Below are 18,295 nucleotides of genomic sequence, written 5' to 3'. Positions count from 1 at the left end.
CCTTCGGTCCTCCGCTCGCTCCGACCTTCTGCGCCCTTCAGAAGCAGCTGGCTCAAGAGACGACGGCAGGCCACGAACCCCCAACCAAGCTCCCTGCGGGCCGGCAGGACGCACAGCGGGCCGCGACAAAACCCCAGACGTCCCACCTGCGAGCCCGGGCGCTCGGCCACGCCCCCACCCAACAGCCCAATCAGAGCGCAAGGCTGCATGGTTGACGCTTCCTTAGTCCAATCACGTGTTAGGCCTCCCGGGCGTGGCTCCCCCCCCCCCCCAGAGCCCACCCTCCAAGTCCCCGGCAGAGGCTCAGCCCTAATTGGCAGATCGGCGCCCTACCAAGGCCTAGGAATTCGAACCTAGGGGCCGAGTCCCGCCCCCAGCCCAACCAGGAAGAGGCGACGCATGGGCCCGCCCCCTCTCCGCGGCAAGCGAGTGCTCGGCTCCGTGGGCGGGGCGGGAGAAGGAGGCTGACCAATAGCAGCGCGGCGCGGGGAGCGTCCGCTCGCCCATTGACTGAGCCAAGTAAACAGAGGGCGGGGCGGGGTGGGCGCCGGTGGCCCGGGAGGGGCGCGGAGCGAGCGGCGGGCGGCGGCGGCCGGGGAGGCCCGGGAGGCCCGGGAGGCCGCGGCGCGGTCAGTCGAGCCGAGCCGAGCCGAGCCGAGCCGCGCCGGTCGCCATCGGCCCGGGCTCTCGCGGGCGGTCCCGGCCGGCGGCGCGGCCTGGCGGGCCGGGCGGCGCTGCAGCCCATGGAGCTCGAGAACATCGTAGCGAACACGGTGCTACTCAAGGCCCGGGAAGGTGAGGCCAGGCAGGCGGGCGGCCAGGCCCGGGTGCGGGGATCGCGGGCGCGCGCCCTCCGAGCTCCCCGGGGCTCCCGCGCCCCGGCTACCTTCGTGCCCTGCAGTCTGCACCAGGACTCTTCGCGCAGACGGGAGCCCTTCCGGCCTGCCCGCCGCACCTACCTCCGGAACCTGGGGCCCAGGAGGGGCGGGGGTCGCGCCGCGGGCCTTGAGGCGGGTGGGGGGGTGGAGGAGAAAGGGAAGGAAGAGCAAAAGTGGGACGGGGCTTCCAGGAGCGTGTGTCTGAGGCCTCTAGTAGGTGAGAGGCAGGAAGGTGCTCCACGTGCCCCAGGCCCAGATGCCCTGAGCAGTACAAAGTTGGTAATCTGTAAAGATTGGAGAATGAATGAACCGAGCCTTTGCATAGACAACCCAGCCGACATGGGGGGAACTTCTGGACACGTATGTCACCCACAGACCCACCACTCTGGACACTAAAAACGGGCGAATGGGCAACGATTTTTGCATTCAGCAAGCCTATGCCCTGTTCCAGCACAAAGAAATAAGTGGGAGCCGAGCATGCTGGGCTGTTAGGACTCCAAGGTTAAAACCCTGAAAGCAGTCTGGTGGACGGAGTGTGTGCGCACATGGACGTGCTGTGGAGGAGATCATTGGTTTCACTATAGGTGGTATTTGGCACCTGCTCTGTGAGGGTCCTCGGTGGCCAGGACCAGACCTTACACTTACAGGTGCCTCCTCAGACACCTATGCTGCACTACTCTGTCCAGGGTGCTGGGCCAACAGTGAACAAGATTCTTTTTGGAACTCTGGGGGAGGGACATGGTGACAGTTTTCCACTCTTTGATGGACTTCCCGGCTGAAAGAGTCACAGCTTCACTGTCTGTGTCAGGTTACAGGTGGGAAACTGAGGCTCAGGTCAGAGACTAGCCCAACCAGGCTGTAATTGGCCCAGGCTTAGGCATGACGCCCGGTAGAATCTAGGAAGCTCAGAAGCCCCCCGGTGTGGTGCAGCTCCTGATGTCCTTTGCTACCCAGTGCGTGTCACACCCAAGGAGGTGTTGTCTGGAAATGGGATGGGCACGCTGGTCCCTAGTGCCCAAGGGAGGCTATCTTATCTCCTGTCCCTTATCAGACTCAGGGGCTGGGCCTTCCTCTCAGCCTCTGGGGGCATCTGCCGATTCTGTTCTGCCTCGTCATCCAGCCGGCCAGGGAGGAGGGGTGAGGAGAGCCAGGGCCAGGCCTTACTTCCTAGGGCTAGCCAATTCGGGCCCCAGCCTACTGAGGGCATTGCCTTGCTGGGCCAGACACTCTGTGCACCTTTGCACAGTCTTTGCTGGATCTTGGATGAAGCACATAATAGTATGGCCAGAATGGGGGCTAGTGCCTTCTTAGAGGACCTATATCCCAGACTGCCCATGACCCCCATACACACCTGCATGGCTTTTGACATACTTCCTGCCCCTCCACATCCTCGTCCTATTTATTTATTTATTTACTTACTTTAAGGAGAGCCTCATTGTCATGGAGTCTTCTAATACCCATGAACTGGTTGTGTTAAAATCATTTCACAAAACAGCTGGCAGCTTGGGACCAGCTTTTCAAATGTCCAGAGGCTGTCAGCATTTGGGAAACGTGTGTTATGCATATACTGTTGGCTCTTTTTTGTTGATTCTGTTTTTGAGGAGGTCTCACTATACATATACATATATTAGTTTCAGTGTACTTGGAGCTTGCTCTGTAGAGTGCCTCCCAAGTGCTAGGCTTAAAGGTGAGTTGGTCATGTTAGAGGTGGGTAAGAACTTGAATTTGAGAATGGGGCTTGAATTCTCTCCCGCTGTCAGTCACCGCTCAGAGCCTCCGTGATCTCAGGGCCTTGACCCTGGAAGCTGCACTCTCACTTGGATTTTCTTTTTTTTTGCCCAGGTGCCAGAGGCACACAGGAGGAGGGCATGGTAGGGGGAGAGGAGCCCCACAGATTGGCAGCCAGTTCTGGGACAGGATATTTGCATGTGACTTTTTGCACTCGCCCTGACACAGCTGGGAGGAGGGAGGAGGAAGTGACTGCTGGGGGAGGCAGGCAGATGCAGGGGAGGGATCTGGGTGGAGGAGGACTGGGAGGAATGAAGCAATGGCTGTGGGCCACATGGAGTGCAGGCTGCAGCAGGGCCACAAGAGTTTCTCAAGGAGACACTGCCACACTTCCTTCTTCCTGGGAGACCAGTCAGGGACTCAGCCCTGCCCCTTTCCCAGAAGGCAGCTTTGCCCCCTGTACCACTTACACTGGGTCAGATAGACAGTGCTGGGGAAACTGAGGCCAGGCAAGGGCAGATGACTGCCCTAGGCTGTCAGTAAATTAGAGCTGGGTCTTACCTTTTTATACAGTCCTGCTGAGTGCTGGACAAGTCTCTCTCACTCACCCTACAGCGCCTCTGGAGGTGCCATGGAAACTGGATGGTGTTGGTGTGCAGTGATGAAGATTCAGGTCCAGGAGGTGGCATGGCTCAGGCCCCTCCCAACATCCTTAGTGTCCCAGAGACACTAAGGCTCCTCCTCTGCCATGCTGTTTGCCTGCAGTGTGCTTTTTTTGTTTGTTTGTTCTGAGACTGTGCCTGTGTAGCCCTGATGGTCCTGGAACTCACTGTGTAGACAGGCTGGCTCAGTCTCACAGAGAACCTGTCTCTGCCTCCCTAGGGCTGGGGTTAAAGGCGTATGCCACCACCTCCAGCCTCTTTTTATAAGTTTTAGTTTTCACAGTTCTAGTCAAGTTTGCTTGTCCTCAGGCTTGTGCAGGTGGGGGTGGGGACTGCTGAAGCACACATTTAACCGACCTGCCAGGCTCTGGAGGCATCCCAGCAGGCTCAGCATCCTGAGTGCCAGCCTTCTCCCTTCACCTGGCTGTGGACAGGGAGATAGTTCTGGTCCAACACAGTGTTAGGGCCTGAGGGGCTTGCCCAGACCGCCCTGGCATCCCAGGCATGTCCTGGACGCAGAATCTCTCGCTGGCATGCCTTGTTGTCTTAGGTAACATCCTCCACTGTCTAGTTTATTTTTTGTTAGTTTGCTTGGTTTTTGTTGTTATTGTTGTTTTGTTTTTTAAAGACCAGGGTCTTACTGTCTAGCCTTGGCTTTTCTGGAACCGACATGTAGACCAGGCTGGCCTCAAACTCAGAGATAAACTTGCTTCTTGAATGATGGGTTTAAAGGCGAGTGCTGCCCTGCCTGGCTTATTGTCTCCCTTCGTTCCTTCGTTCGTTCCTTCCTTCCTCTGAGGCAAAGTTCTCTGGCTACCCCTGGCTGTCCTGGAACTCACTCTGTAGACCAGGCTGGCCTGGAACTCAGAGATCTGTCTGCCTCTACCTCTCGAGTGATGGGATTAAATGTGTGCACCACCATGGCCCAGCTCTTGTCTACCTTCTTAACCTGTAGAATTCCCACTGAGTACAAGTAGTGAATGGGGCCAGGCTTGTGCTGGAATGTCCTCAGTGCTCTTCTTGGTTCTCCTGGGAGCCGAGCGCATGGGTGTGCAGAAGGGTGTGTGCATCCTAGAACTTGCTAAGGGTGTGTTGGAGTGTGTGGAAGGAGTCCCACAGCAGGCTTGGCTGAACAGAGAGCCTCTGGGCCAAGCGTTGAGGGAAAGCTTCGGAGGCAGGTGGCTCAGGCCTGCGGCGAGACCTGGTTCCTGCTTGCTCTTGCAGGTGGCGGCGGGAATCGCAAAGGCAAGAGCAAGAAATGGCGCCAGATGCTGCAGTTTCCCCATATCAGCCAGTGTGAGGAACTTCGGCTCAGCCTCGGTGAGGCGGGGCGGAACTCCAGGCTGCAGGAGCAGGCTGGGGCTACCCAGGAGGAGCCCTGGTCACAGGGGTGCTGTGGGAGAGGGGCTGTCCAGGAAGATGGAGACTGCATACTCCAGCCCAGTTTCAGTTCCTGGGTCTGAAATGGGTGGAGGGCAGAGAATTGGCACTGACTGGTATCAGTGGAGTGGGCCTGGGGAAGAGAGGAAGGCTGGGCTGCCCTGGAGGGAGGTAAAAGAAACATGGGAGGGAAAGTCAGCCTGGGCCCAGCGGGTCTGGAACTCCAGGCCTGTGCTGTGAGCCTTGGCTAGGCCAGCCTAGGGTACCCAGCAAAGCTAGAGGAGTGTGATAGTTACTTGTAGAGGTGGCGGAAGGGCTCACCCCTTCCTGCTTCTTGGCTGAGGATCTGAGCAGTTCCTTAGGTGGCCCCGACCTATGTTGACGGCTAACGTGTGGGTAGCATGTGCCCTGCTTGGGATGGGGCCCAGCTGAGAACAGAGGAAGCCACAGCTTCCTCTCACACTTTCGCCAGGCAGGCAACAGGTGTAGAACTGGGCTGGGCCGGGCCGGAACCTCACAGACCACACCCAGCCCCAGAACTGACTGGCAAGTCTGTGAACCAGCAGACAAGAGGAATGAGGCTGTCCTCCGGAGCCCAGACTCCTGGCTGAGTGACACTGAGCTGATTAACCCACTTCTCTGGGTCCCATAGCCCCAAGTTACACCGGAATCACAGTGGTGCCCACCTGAAGAGGGTAGTGAGGGCTCTGGAGAAGATAAAGGCTACTACTCTTTGGGGGTAGAGGTCTTGGATCACACGTAGGGGTATAAAGCAGAGTGTCCTGCCAGTGAGTTGTAAGCCTGTCCCAGCAGCTCCTCTCTTGGCCCGCAGAGCGTGACTACCACAGTCTGTGTGAGCGGCAGCCCATCGGGCGCCTGTTATTCCGTGAGTTCTGCGCCACTCGGCCTGAGCTGACCCGATGTACTGCCTTCCTGGATGGGGTGGTGAGTGTCGGGCCCCAGGGCCCAGCCCAGCAGAGAGGGCAGGCGGAGGCCCTGGCCACTGCTCCTCCCGCCCCCACACACGCATCTGTCTCTCCACCCAGCCTCAGGCTTCCTTGCCTCTCACTCTACAGGCCGAGTATGAAGTGACCCCAGATGAGAACCGGAAGGCATGTGGGCGGCGGCTAATGCAGAATTTTCTGAGCCACACGGTGAGTGAGCAGTGATGGAGAGGTGACAGCAGCAAGCAGGGCCCAGTGACAACAGGCAGAGTGACCACAGCCTGGGCAGTGAGTGCCTGGGAGCTGTTCCAGGCAGCCGTGGGCACGAAGCCCAGGGCTCAGGCTGAGCTTGGGTCAGGCAGCCTGCCAGCGGCTGCCTTGCCCTGTCTTCAGTGAGGGGGCAGCAAAGAGGCAGCAGCTGCGCGACCCACCACAGCCACCCTTGGTACCCACAGACATCTGGCAGTGGTGCCAGGAGAGCCCTCTGCACTGACCTGTGTGTGGCCTGTCCCCAGGGTCCTGACCTCATCCCTGAAGTCCCCCGGCAGCTGGTGAGTGACTGCGCCCAGCGGCTAGAGCAGGGACCCTGCAAAGACCTCTTCCAGGAGCTAACCCGGTAAGGCTCCAAGCCCACAAATCTGGAATTACACTGGGGAGGGGGCGCTGTGGGCCATGACATCTGGAGCAGGCTCAGTTCCTTTTCCTGTCCGTGCTGTTTGAACTTCACGGTTGCTTCCTTGCTCGGCTTGGCATGCCTGTGTCCTGTTGGTGCTTCAATGAGCTTGTTCGAGGATAAGGATGCCGCACCGGGGCTGAGCACACGTGGAGGGGAGGCCTGGGCCCTCAGACAGGGAATTGGCGCCCTGGGCTTGTCTACAGGTGGAGCCTCTCTCTACAGGCTGACCCATGAGTACCTAAGCATGGCCCCTTTCGCCAACTACCTCGACAGCCTGTACTTCAACCGTTTCCTGCAGTGGAAGTGGCTGGAAAGGTGAGCTCCCCGCTGGCCTGTGCCCGCCGCGGGCTTTCCTCCTAGGGCCTGCTTGCGCAAACACTTGTTTCTTTTACTCTCACCTGTAGGCAGCCGGTGACCAAAAACACCTTCAGGCAGTACCGAGTCCTGGGCAAGGGTGGCTTCGGTGAGGTGAGTGGCACTGGGCCTTGCCAGGTGCACTAGACTGGGCCCAGTAGGCCTGAGCCCACCTCCAGCAAGAGCATGGCTGGCTCCATTTGTTCCCGTCTACCCTGGCTCCAGGTATGTGCCTGCCAGGTGCGGGCCACAGGCAAGATGTATGCGTGCAAGAAACTGGAAAAGAAACGCATCAAGAAGCGGAAAGGGGAGGCCATGGCGCTCAACGAGAAGCAGATCCTGGAGAAAGTGAACAGTAGGTTTGTAGTAAGTACACAGGCGCCCTCCCTTCCCGTCACCCGCTCACCGTGTCCCCCTCCCCCACCGGAGCCCTGTCCCTGCCTGCCCTGGACAGCCCCCAAAAAGGGTGGGGTAGGAGTGCTGTCCAGGCTCAGGGAGCCTGCTGCGCCCTGAGGAGTGGCACGCAGAAGATTGTTTGGGTGTTGGGTTAGCGCGCGCGTGTGTGTGTGTGTGTGTGTGCGTGTGTGCACACTCTCACATGTATACACACACACACACACACACACACACACACACACACACACACACCAAGCACCCCCAACAGCTCCCGTCTGAGGGTGTGGGTCTCCTGAGCACAGGTGAGCTTGGCCTACGCCTACGAGACCAAGGATGCCCTGTGCCTGGTGCTGACACTGATGAACGGAGGAGACCTGAAGTTCCACATCTACCACATGGGTCAGGCTGGCTTTCCGGAAGCTCGTGCCGTCTTCTACACCGCCGAGATCTGCTGTGGCCTGGAGGACTTGCACCAGGAGCGCATTGTGTACAGGTGAGCGTCTCGGGTGCCCATTCCCGGTCCTTCCTGGCTAGGGCAGCGGTTAGATCCTGGTGGTGGCTGAGGCTGCCTGTTTGGTAGTTTGGTAGACAGTGGGAAGGTGGTGTGCTGGGAGTTTGTCTAGTCACAAGCTGAGGCTGGCTCCAGGCTCGAACCCTCTCATAGGTGATAGATTTCAGTGCTTCAGACCTAGGTTTTGGGCTCTGGCTGGCTGACCAACGTGTGAGTTCTGATTTTGGGGAGACCCTCATTCCTGCCTCACGGGTGGGCTCAGAAGTAGAGAGCCCTGCTCGTGGTAATGGGTGGAGATTTCCTTGAGCCTCACAGGGGCCCTCTCAGGATGGAGGAGTAGCCTCATGTGACAGAGAAGGGGGAAAGGAGCTTCGACATCAAGGGTGAACAAAGGTGGTGTCCAAGGATCCCCTCCCCCGGGCGGGTCCCCCACTGGGTGGGAGTCCCTTGGACTGGAGCCACTTGTCACTACCGTAGAAAGTCCCTGAGGCTCTGGCTCTCTGGGTCCTTGCCTGCTCCCCTGAGTTTGCTGCTGCCTGAGGAGAACAGTGCTCTTTCACCTTGCTCCACGCCTCATCCCTGCAGGCGCTTGAGATATGAGAGAGACTGCCTCTGGCTGGCTCCCTGGAAAACGGGCATCTGACCCCACCTTTCTCTCCCCATAGGGACCTAAAGCCAGAGAACATCCTGCTGGATGACCATGGTGGGTGAGAAGGCCCGGGTGGGAGGCGGGCTGAGATGGGAAGGCCTGCCCAGCAGTGAGCCCACCCGAGTCGCTGCCCCCCCCCCCAGGCCACATCCGCATCTCTGACCTGGGACTGGCTGTACATGTGCCTGAGGGCCAGACCATCAAGGGTCGTGTGGGCACTGTGGGCTACATGGGTAAGTCGCTTTGACCTCGTACACCAGCCAGTCTCCTGGATCCCCTTGTCCTAGGCTGGCCTACCCACTGCTGTGCTGGGGTGTCTCCTCCCCTCCAGTAGTTAACAGCCCACACCAACACGGCGGCTGCTGTTGTTTTGTGACTTGGGAGACCAAGACTTAGCCAGCCCCCCACATTGTGACCCATGCTGGTCGTTTGCTGGGTGCTTATTGAACACTGAGGGCTGCGGTGGGGGCCCTGTGACATCGAAGAGAAAGGCAAGGCCTATCCATGGCAGTGTTCCCTGCCTGGCCCATGCCTGGACTAGCATGCCCACCTGAGGTGTGGGCAGCAGAGACCCAGCCCATGGACTGTGGGCACCATGTAGTCCTGGCTCTCCAGGCTCTACCTTGGGGAATGTGCCCCACTTTCAGCCTCTGTTCTCCTGTGAAACCTCCTGAGAGCTGCTCCCTGAGGGTGCTGAAATGAAAGGAGATGTGGAAGGGAGAGCCCTGTAGGCCACTGTTGGGGTGGGGGTGGGGTCGGGGTCAGTGTCAGGTGGGCAGTGGGTGTTCTAACCCCTGTGAAATCAGAGTCACAAGTCAGTAGCTACATGGTCCTGATTCGGCCTGTGTTAATTCTGAAGTTGCGTTGGTTTTAGAATAATTTGAATTGATTGCCAACATTTAATAAGCTGAACAGCTTCATGTAAAAAAGAAGTTGGGGGTTCTGGGTAGGATGCAACCCATAGAGCACTTGCCTGACATTTGTGTGGCCCTGAGTTCAGCAAACTCCAGCACTGGGGCCCAAGTTCCCCCATGAAAACACCACAGCAGCTGCTGTTGATGAGCTGTGCTTTCTTACATTGGTTGAAAAGTCCCCACCAAGCCCGTGACATGCCTGCCTAGCCAGTGGGTGTTGGCATTGATGCCCTGGTTCTTGTTGGGGATCTGAGGAGACCCTCTGTCCTCACTGCTTACCTGACACTCACACTGGTCCCCACAGCCCCCGAGGTGGTGAAGAATGAACGGTACACGTTCAGCCCTGACTGGTGGGCACTGGGCTGCCTCCTCTACGAGATGATTGCAGGCCAGTCACCCTTCCAGCAGAGGAAGAAGAAGATCAAGCGGGAAGAGGTGGAGCGGCTGGTGAGGGAGGTGCCCGAGGACTACACGGAGCGCTTCTCCCCACAGGCGCGCTCGCTCTGTTCGCAGGTGCCAATGGGCAGAGGCGGCCCCGGTGGAGCTGGGCACCTCGTTCACACTCAGGTGCCCTAACCCCCCCTGCCTTCCACAGCTCCTCAGCAAGGACCCTGCTGAGCGGTTGGGGTGTCGAGGAGGGGGTGCCCGTGAGGTAAAGGAGCACCCCCTTTTCAAGAAACTGAACTTCAAGCGGCTGGAAGCTGGCATGCTGGAACCGCCTTTCAAGCCTGACGTAAGTCCTGCTCATCCTTGCTAACGGCAGGCCAAGCCAGGGGCCGGGGGGAGGAAAACAGTGGCCAGGGCTTGGGCCGCCACCGCCAATATGTATGCATGAGCGTGTGTGTGTGTGTGTGTGTGTGTGTGTGTGTGTGTGTGTGCGCGCGCGCGCGCGCGCGTGAGTGCATGCACGCGCATGCACAAGTACATGAGTGTCTGTGTAAAATAATACTAGGCTTGTAGACATAAAAAGCCCAACATCATGTGAGCTTTGCTCTACCAGATTAGAATGGGGGGTAGACACAGAAACTCGCTTCCTGTCTGTACAGGAATTGGTTGGTCTTCCATGGCAGGCATCCTTTCCCTGGGAGTGTGGCATGGTCTCGTAGCTCAGGCTCACGTCTTCTTAGTTAGCCACCCAGTGCACTCTTGTTCAGGAATTGGAAGCAAAAACTGTTGGCTGGAGAGCCTCACTGGACACCTGGATCACATGCCTCTCTGACCCAGGGGACTAGTCCATTTCCAAAGGAAGCAGAGATGGTCGTGCCAGCGTCTTCAGGCAGAAAATTGCCTCCTTAAAATTGTATTTTAATCAGGCATGGTGGTGCACACCTTTAATCCCAACTCTCAGGAGGCAGTGGCGATCTCTCTGAGTTCTGGTTTACAAAGTGAGTCCAGGACAGTTAAGGCTACACAGAAAAACCCTGTCGAAAGGAAAGAAAATAAAAAGGAAAGAAGGAAAGAAAGGAAATTTTACTTTAAAACCTTTATCTTCTTCTTGACTATGTATGTGTTTGTCTGTGCATGTCTATGTATTCGTCTGTTTTTTCTCATTGCTACTTGGTGGATTCTTTTTTGCACCCTTTATCCCCTGTCCCCTGTTTCATCCCCCATCACTAGATAGAGAAAGAAGGACGGGGGCTGTTGATTTCTGAATCTAATTTCTTTCTTCCTGTTTCCTTTTGACTACTAACAAACCACAGCCAGGCCCTCTGAACAACCAAGAACCACCAACCCCAGTTATCAGGGTTCTAGAACCACCAGCTCCACCTATTAGGACTCTAGCATTTGTATACACTCTGAAAAATACTTCTGTGTTTTTGTTGGTGGTGGTTTTTCGTTGTTTGTTTTTCTTTCAAGATAGGGTTTCTCTGTGTAGCCTTTCTGTCCTGGACTATGTAGACCAGGCTGGCGTCAAACTCACAGAGATTTGCCTGCCTCTGCTTCCTCAGTGCTGGGATTAAAAGTATGTGCCACCATGCCTGGCTGATTTTGTATTTTTCAAAGAAACCCAAATACCAGAATTCTCAGGACATATGTCTGTGTGTGTGTATGTCTGTGTATGTATGTGTGTAGACAGACGTGCAGCTGCCACAGAAGTCAGAAGCCTCAGATCCTCTTGGAAATGGAGTGACAGATGCTGTGAGCTCCTGTGTGTATGAGTTCGAGGAATTGGCCCACATCCTCTACAGCTACAGTGCATACCTTTAGCCGCGGAGCCACCTTTCTAGTCCCAGAATCTCCCTTCTAGAGTGCTTCACCGTGAACTAAGCATCTTGTGGACTAGCTGCCCTGTGGGCAACATGTCCTCTAAATATTCAAGCCTGAAAGCAGAGGCCTTGCTCGAGCCTCGGCCCAGTGCAGTGTCTGCTGTTCATTTGGCTGGAAGTCTCTCTGGGCTGTTGCTGGGGCTTTGTGCTGGGCTGCTAGGGCTCTGTCCCATGGTTCTTTCTTAATTTGGGTTCCTCTGTGACGTCAGAGGAAAAGTTCTGCTTGCCCAGGACTGGGTCATGTGTTTGCCTTCCTCCTGTAAGGTTGTGGGCACTGGGTCCTGAGACTGACAGTTTGTCAGGAGCCTTGGGAAAGTCTTCAGGTGACAGGCTGACCAGGTTGATGGCTGTCAGCTGTGTGCATTGCTGCATTTGACAAATACCTGAATGCCTGTGTGCCAGACCTTGGACACCTGAGATCCACAGAGACAGGCCTGTCCTTAGCTCTCATCAGGGAAACAGCAAACTAAGCTGATAAGCAGGGAGGCATTCAGGCAGTCCTGAGTGGGACAGAGGAGAAAAAGCAGGCTAGGAAGGCAGTGGTGAGGGGCATCCACCTTAGGATAGTCTCCAAGGAGCTGATGCGTAAGTAGAACTGAGGGAGAGCCTCGCCAGGATGTGAGGGCTCAGGCGGTGCAGGAGGGAGGAGCAGGCTGAAGCCCTGCGGCTGGATCAGCCTAGGCCGTAGAACTGGAACCATGAGACCAGTGTGGCTGGAACCTAATGTGAGGTGTGGGTGTGGTCAGAGGATACGAGTGTAACCTGGGGAGGCCAGTGAAGGAACCTCTGAGCGATGGCTCAGATGGTAGGCACACGCCTCCCGAGAGGGTGAGCATTGTCGCGAGCTGCCTTGAACTGAACAGGTCTGGTTTCATCATGCTGCCGCAGGCTGATCCCTACAGTGTACGGATCACCTCACTGAAATTCTTACACCGCCTATGCTCATATGTTCACAGTGAGAAACGGTCATGGGCTTGCAACTTAACCTTTGAAGCACTATGAAAAAGCAAACTTGACTATGTATTTTTATTCACTTCACATCCCGATTGTAGCCCCTCCCTCCTCTCCTCTGGCTCCACCCTCCCTCTTATTTTTTTAATTACTTGTCTGCATGAGTAGCTGTGTAGGTGTATACATGTGAGTTCATGTGTGTCTATGTGGATGTGTGCATGTGAATTCATGTTCTGTGTGTGTGTGAACTCATGTATCTGTGTGTGTGCATGTGAACTTGTGTATCTGTGTGTGTGCATGTGAATTCATGTGGAAGCCAGAGCTGTCAGATCCCTAGAGGAGCTTTAAACCTCTAGGCCAGCACACAACAATCATTTCTTTGTGGGAAGGAGGGGAGGGCAGGGTTTCTCTGTGTAGCCTTGGCTGTGCTGGAACTCATTCTGTAGAACAGGCTGGCCTGGTCAGCGACCCGCCTGCCTCTGCCTGCCGCATGCTGGGGCTAAAGGCTTGCACCGCCGCCAGATGACGGTACATTTTTAATGGCTGTTCTGATGAGCCTTCCAGCTGACCTGTGTGACTGCTTCAGTGAAGGGGCTGTGACTCACCAGGAGTTCAGCACGCTTTCACCAGTCCCTCCAGAACCCACACAAAACCCTGTGTCCACCAGGGCTCCAGAGCTTTCCCTCCTGCACAGGAGAGCTCTGGTCCTCTCCAGATGTCTGATCTTGAGGTATGGAGGTAGACGCGGCCGTGCTGCACACGATGCTCATGGCTGGCTTCCTTACTAAGAGTGCTCTTAAGGTTCATCCGTGCGGTAGCGTATGCCGACGCTTCATTCTTCTGTAGAGAGGGATAATATTCTATTCTGTGGATAGAAATTTTATTCTTTCATAGTTGACATGAGGTTTTTTCTCCTTGGGGGTGAGACTATCAGGAATAATGCTCTCTACTTTTATTTTTTGAGATGAGGTGCCCTTGTGTTGCCTTACGTAGCTTTGAACTTGCGGACTCCCGCCTTCTTTCTGCTGCAGTATGTATGCTGGCATAAAACTACACAGCCGTGTGTGCTTTATCTTGTCAGGGTTCTGCAGGTTAGATCTACCCTTTTACATGATAGTGATGTGTGTTTCACCGTAAGTGGGAGAGTGGGTACCGTGTGCGCGCTGGGGATGGAAGCCGGGGCTCAGGCCTCCTGAGCCAGTGCACTGCCATTGAGCTACACTGCCAGCCCCAGGAAGGTAAAATGGAAGGTAATATTTAATTACCTTCCTGTGGGGTGAGATTTTGAAAGCAGTGTATTGAGTTAGAAAAGAAGCGGCCTTCGGTGCGGATGTCAGCAGGGGCTGGGAAGTGGCTGGGAAGACTGCCCAGCACTGGACGTCTTAGAGGGAGACCCCATCCAGGCCCCAAGTCGGGAGCCAGCAGTCCCCTTCCCACCCCAACCCCAGCGGCACAGCTGGGCAGTTCTGTGTATGTGGAAGGCCAGCTCAGCCCAGCACCAGGCCTGTGCAGTCCCTGCACAGAGAGGTCCAGAGCCTCGACCTGAGAGACAGCAGAGGGCTAGGCTGAGGAATATGGGCCCACCTTGCCGCTCTCTCCAAACCAGGGAGCTGCAGGTGCCAGGCAGATCCAGCCCGGGGGACTGAGCCTCAAGGCCTCCTGACTGCTCCCTCTGTCCACCCCCAGCCCCAGGCTATCTACTGCAAGGATGTTCTGGACATTGAACAGTTCTCTACAGTTAAAGGCGTGGATCTGGAGCCCACGGACCAAGACTTCTACCAGAAGTTTGCCACGGGTAGTGTGTCTATTCCCTGGCAGAATGAGGTAGGGATTACCCTGCTAGTGGGGTGGGCTCCAGGCAGGGCATCCGTGGGGCCAACTCTCACAGCGGCCTGTTCCTGGTAGATGGTGGAGACTGAGTGCTTCCAGGAACTAAATGTCTTTGGGCTGGATGGGTCCGTCCCCCCAGACCTGGACTGGAAGGGCCAGCCCCCGGCACCCCCCAAGAAGGGATTGCTACAGAGGCTCTTCAGTCGCCAAGTAAGTCCTGGCAGGGTCTCACCTGGGCCCCAGCCTGCTCCACTGGGATACGGGTGGGAGGGAGCCGGGGCCCACCCTGGGAGTGGGCATCTTCCAGCCCTGGCGGTGCCTACAGCGCCTCACTCCTGCCTATCCCTGACGCCTGGCTGGTCTCATGGCCTCTTTTCTCTTTCCAGAGGTGAGCAGTGTGGGCTCCTCATGGTTGGCCTTGCTGCCTCACTGTGGGGAGCCCGGGCAGCCCTTCCATGACAGAGCGAGATGTAGGAGAAAGAAGTCTGGTGCCCACCTCACCCGCCCCCTCCCTGCTGCTTGCTCCCTGCACCCTGACCCCCTCAAGCTGCTAACCTTGCTTAGCATCTGGCTCCTTGTGCCTGAGTCTGTCCAGGGGATGGACAGAGGCCTTGCTTTGACAGACCCTGGGAGCTTCCTAGTCTTACCTCAATCTGTTGCCAGAAAGCTGTACCCTGACAGCACCCATGTGTGGCTGAGCTGCAGCTCTAAGCCTCTTGTGGGAACCCCACCAACCCTCTCTGGGCATAACCCTGGCCTTGGTCGGCCTGTGGTGATTAATGGCACCTGCTGTGCCTCTCTCCCTCCATGTTCTCCCTGTCCTCCAGGATTGCTGTGGAACCTGCAGCGACAGTGAGGAAGAGCTCCCCACCCGCCTCTAGCCCCCAGGCGGAGGCGCCCTCCGGTGGTTGGCGGTAGCAGCTACTCTCAGTGACGTTTACAGTTTTGCACAGTGGTGTTCCCCATTGTCCATTCAAGTCGTGGCCTGGGGAACACAGCCGGAGCTGTCCCCAGTGTCCTCCGTCCCTCAGCCCCTGGCCCAACTGAGTTTGACAAGGCCTAGGCCATCTTGGGACAAAGGTGCGTCCCTTCGGCTCTCCTGTGTGGAGCTCGGGGCTTTATGTATTTATGTATTTGTACGAATGTATATAGCTATCAGAGCGTTCTTAATTCCACCCTGGACATGGCACTCCAGGACAACTCGCCCTAGCTGGGAGAGCCAGGAGCTGGCAGAGGAGCCAGTGCCAAACGCGGTTTCTCAGGCCCAGTGCAGATGAGCAGAGTATGGGCCAGGTCAGACCGCTGGCCGCCGCCAACCTCCAAGTGAGATTTGTGCCTGCTGTTATGGACACAGGCCTCCACCTTCTGGTTGCCCAATGCTTTCACTCTTCCTCAGCCTTTGTCAGAGCCGGAGATGGGGCTTTGTGTCCTCTAGGCCCCAGGCAGCGGTGTAGCCACAGACTGAGCTGACCGGGCCCCACCGACCACTGCCCAGGCGGGTCGCCCTCTGCCTTCCAGCTCCCAGAGCACAGTATCTGCTTCTGGGTCATATCCTCAAGACATCTTTTTCAGAAACGCCCCAGCCCAGGCCCTCCAACATTCCAGAATCCCTCCTAAAAGTAGACATGTGCCCAGCAATAATCCATCTGACCCTGTGTGTGCCTATTGGGGCAGGGTGAGTGTGTGTCTGTGTGAAGAGGGTAGGGTGCGGCTGTGCCTAAGCCCCAAACCCTAGCCCTGGCCTTTCCCAGACTGTGATGGCTGTCCTGATGCTAGAGTTAGGACAGCATGGGACCATAAGGCCCTGGCTTTTCCATATTTAAAGCCAATATAAGCTGCCATGTGTCTGTGTGACCAATGTGAGCTGCCACGTGTCTGTGCAAATACAGTCTGAGCACAAGGCTGGCCAGCCACCCCTGCTTGCCTCTTTTATTTCTGCTGTTTCGAGAATTCTTACTGGTTTCTTGGCCCAGCTGGAAAGGATTGGAGATGGACCCGGATGGGGCTGGAGTTGGCCTTCAAAAGCTGAGGAGTCCTTGGGACTCCAACCAGACCTTGGTGTGGGGACTCAGTCCCTGGGTTTTCCACTCCTAGGTGGGACACAGCCTTGGATACCAGCTAGGGTGTATGCTAGAGTGACAGATACATATGGCTGGCCTTTACAAGGCAGCCTTGTAAATTTGGGGGTGGCCTGGAGAGGCTGTTAGGAATGCTGGCCCCATCAGTGGCAGCCTGGGTTGCCCTGTGTCCATGAGGTTCAGCTGTTCTCTAGATACGTGGGTGGGTGGGCAAAGACCAAAAGGGTGTGGCAGGGTAGGAGGGACCAGCCACCTGTGTTTCAGAGAACATTTTCTGAAGTTAGTAACTAACTGATCCTGATGCAGTCACCTGGAAGACAGGAATTGGCAAGAATGTTTTGGAAGGCCAAGGAGGGCAGGGTGGACTCCAGGACTCCAGGAGGGGAGATGACCTGCTTAACTGCAGATTTCTCCCAGGCTTCACAAACTCCTCCCAAGTCCTTAGCTTCCCGAGGGTCCCTGGAACCGCCTGTGATCTGAGCAGCAGGTATGTGTGTGTGTCAGCCATGGGCACACGTCCTGGACAGTGATGTCTGAAGCGTCTGCACATCCCCTCTTGTCTCTGGATGCTCACTTTGTGGGAAGGAAGGCCTCAAACTACTATTTTTTTTTTTTTTTTAAAGATTTATACAGTACTCTGTATGTGCCAGAAGAGGGCACCAGATCTCGTTATAGAGGGTTGCGAGCCACTGGGCGGTTGCTGGGAATCGAGCTCAGGACCTTTGGAAGGGCAGCCAGGCTCTTACCTGCTGAGCCGTCTCTCCAGCCCCCAGCAGCAGTGGTCTTGGTAGTCGCCCACAGGTGTCTTTCCAGCAGGGGCCATCTAGCACATAGGTGCTTGTTAATTCTGTCCACGCAGAGGATATTGGGTGCTCAAGATTGGGGGGTGGAAAAGAAGCCAGAGGGAAGGGTGTGCGAGGGTGAGTGGGTGCCAGGTGCCGCCATGAAGTGCGCTGCCTGCTGCTGGGTCCAGACTCTAACTTCCTGTGGTCCGTGAGGCTCCAGAGAAGTTGACTGCGGTTACGCTCACCTTAAACGCTGAACTTTCCCAGCAAGACTGTCAGCACTGCGCCCCCTCCCCCAGATGGAGCTGAGGCCCCTGCCAGCTTGGAGCTGATCCAGGAGGCAGGGAAGCGTGGGAACAGTGGCCCTCGGTGCGGGCACACTGTGGAGTGCACATCCTTTGACACCAAGGTGTGGGTCACTTCACCGGTGGGCACCAGTTCTGAGTGTCACCTGTGGATTTGTGTATACTCGCGCTACTGGGAAAGACACCTGGTTTCTTCTCACCGGGAATGGGTGCGTGGCAGGGCTTAAGTCGAGCTATAGCGGACATCCACACCACCATTTGGGGTGTCAAATGCCAGCTTTGGAAACGCCTGGAACCAGCTGCGATCAAAGCTAGACCAGGGTTCTTCGGTTTTATGGGCCCTTTTACCCTGGCTCTTAAAGCCATGACCCTCAGTTGATGTGGTAGGAGGTGCTTTTGGAAAAAGTAAAAGGCGAGCACGCAGCCGGGGTCAAGCTTAAGATGGAGCCTGCTCTAGACAGTATCCACGGGTGAGCATGTCCACGAAAGCTTGGAGACTGAGCGCTCAGCTTGCTCTCCGTGCTTCTCAGGAGGCACGTAGAACTGTACCTTCCGGAACAGAGCAGGTGCGGTCCTGAGTTGGGAGGAAGCCACACTGAGGCCCTGGCTTCCTCTAGCCTTGCCCTATTTCTTACCTGTGTCTGGACATGTCCGGGTTGAGCTGTGTGACTGGGTTCGTGACCTCAGCTGCTCCGCTAAGCACGCCCGTGTGTGGCTGCTTTGTGCAGCGAAGCTGCAGGTGTGTCCCTCGCCCGCACCTCCCTTTGGGCAGCCTGTTGCCAGGAGCTGTGCAGTGTTCCTTCTCTGCTAGGACGCCCTGGGTTGTGCGAGCCCACGCCCTCGTGTGCCGTGTCTGGGTGCGGCAGGTGGGTCCGGAGTCCCACCCACCCCTTCCCTCGGCGGCGTGTGGCAGGGGGTGGGGGTGTCTCTGTCCGCTGCGCGCGCGCGCACGCCAGGCTCAGCACGCGCCCGTGCGCGCGCCCCGTG

The 18,295-nt window shown here is 56.7% G+C and overlaps 1 protein-coding gene across 3 annotated transcripts; it reads left to right on the top strand.

The window, feature by feature from the left end:
* Positions 1-596: 596 nt before the first annotated feature.
* On the top strand, positions 597-16,053 carry Grk6 (G protein-coupled receptor kinase 6). Of its 3 annotated transcripts, XM_055595810.1 has the most exons (17): positions 597-795; positions 4,493-4,588; positions 5,481-5,593; positions 5,725-5,802; positions 6,108-6,208; positions 6,491-6,583; positions 6,673-6,736; positions 6,848-6,988; positions 7,321-7,511; positions 8,195-8,232; positions 8,322-8,411; positions 9,397-9,605; positions 9,688-9,825; positions 13,997-14,134; positions 14,216-14,350; positions 14,527-14,528; positions 14,968-16,053. In XM_055595810.1, exons 1-17 carry the CDS (start codon positions 744-746, stop codon positions 15,056-15,058), a joined length of 1,770 nt encoding a protein of 589 aa, XP_055451785.1. In that variant the 5' UTR covers positions 597-743; the 3' UTR covers positions 15,059-16,053. The 3 variants fall into 3 exon arrangements, with proteins under 3 accessions (XP_055451785.1, XP_055451783.1, XP_055451784.1); XM_055595808.1 differs by lacking the exon at positions 14,527-14,528; XM_055595809.1 differs by having other exon boundaries at positions 14,527-16,053.
* The last annotated feature ends 2,242 nt before the right edge of the window (positions 16,054-18,295 follow it).

The sequence above is a fragment of the Psammomys obesus genome, unplaced genomic scaffold (assembly GCF_907164565.1).
Source record: "Psammomys obesus unplaced genomic scaffold, mPsaObe1.curated_primary_1811, whole genome shotgun sequence".
Lineage (NCBI taxonomy): Eukaryota > Metazoa > Chordata > Mammalia > Rodentia > Muridae > Psammomys > Psammomys obesus.
This window is presented reverse-complemented; position numbering and strand designations above follow the sequence as displayed.

Excerpts from the sequence above, each read along its gene's own strand:
- Grk6 (XM_055595810.1), top strand. The coding sequence starts at position 744 with ATGGAGCTCGAGAACATCGTAGCGAACACGGTGCTACTCAAGGCCCGG. Across the intron at positions 5,803-6,107 it reads AGAATTTTCTGAGCCACACG|GGTCCTGACCTCATCCCTGA; the intron begins GTGAGTGAGCAG and ends GCCTGTCCCCAG. Across the intron at positions 9,606-9,687 it reads CGCGCTCGCTCTGTTCGCAG|CTCCTCAGCAAGGACCCTGC; the intron begins GTGCCAATGGGC and ends TGCCTTCCACAG.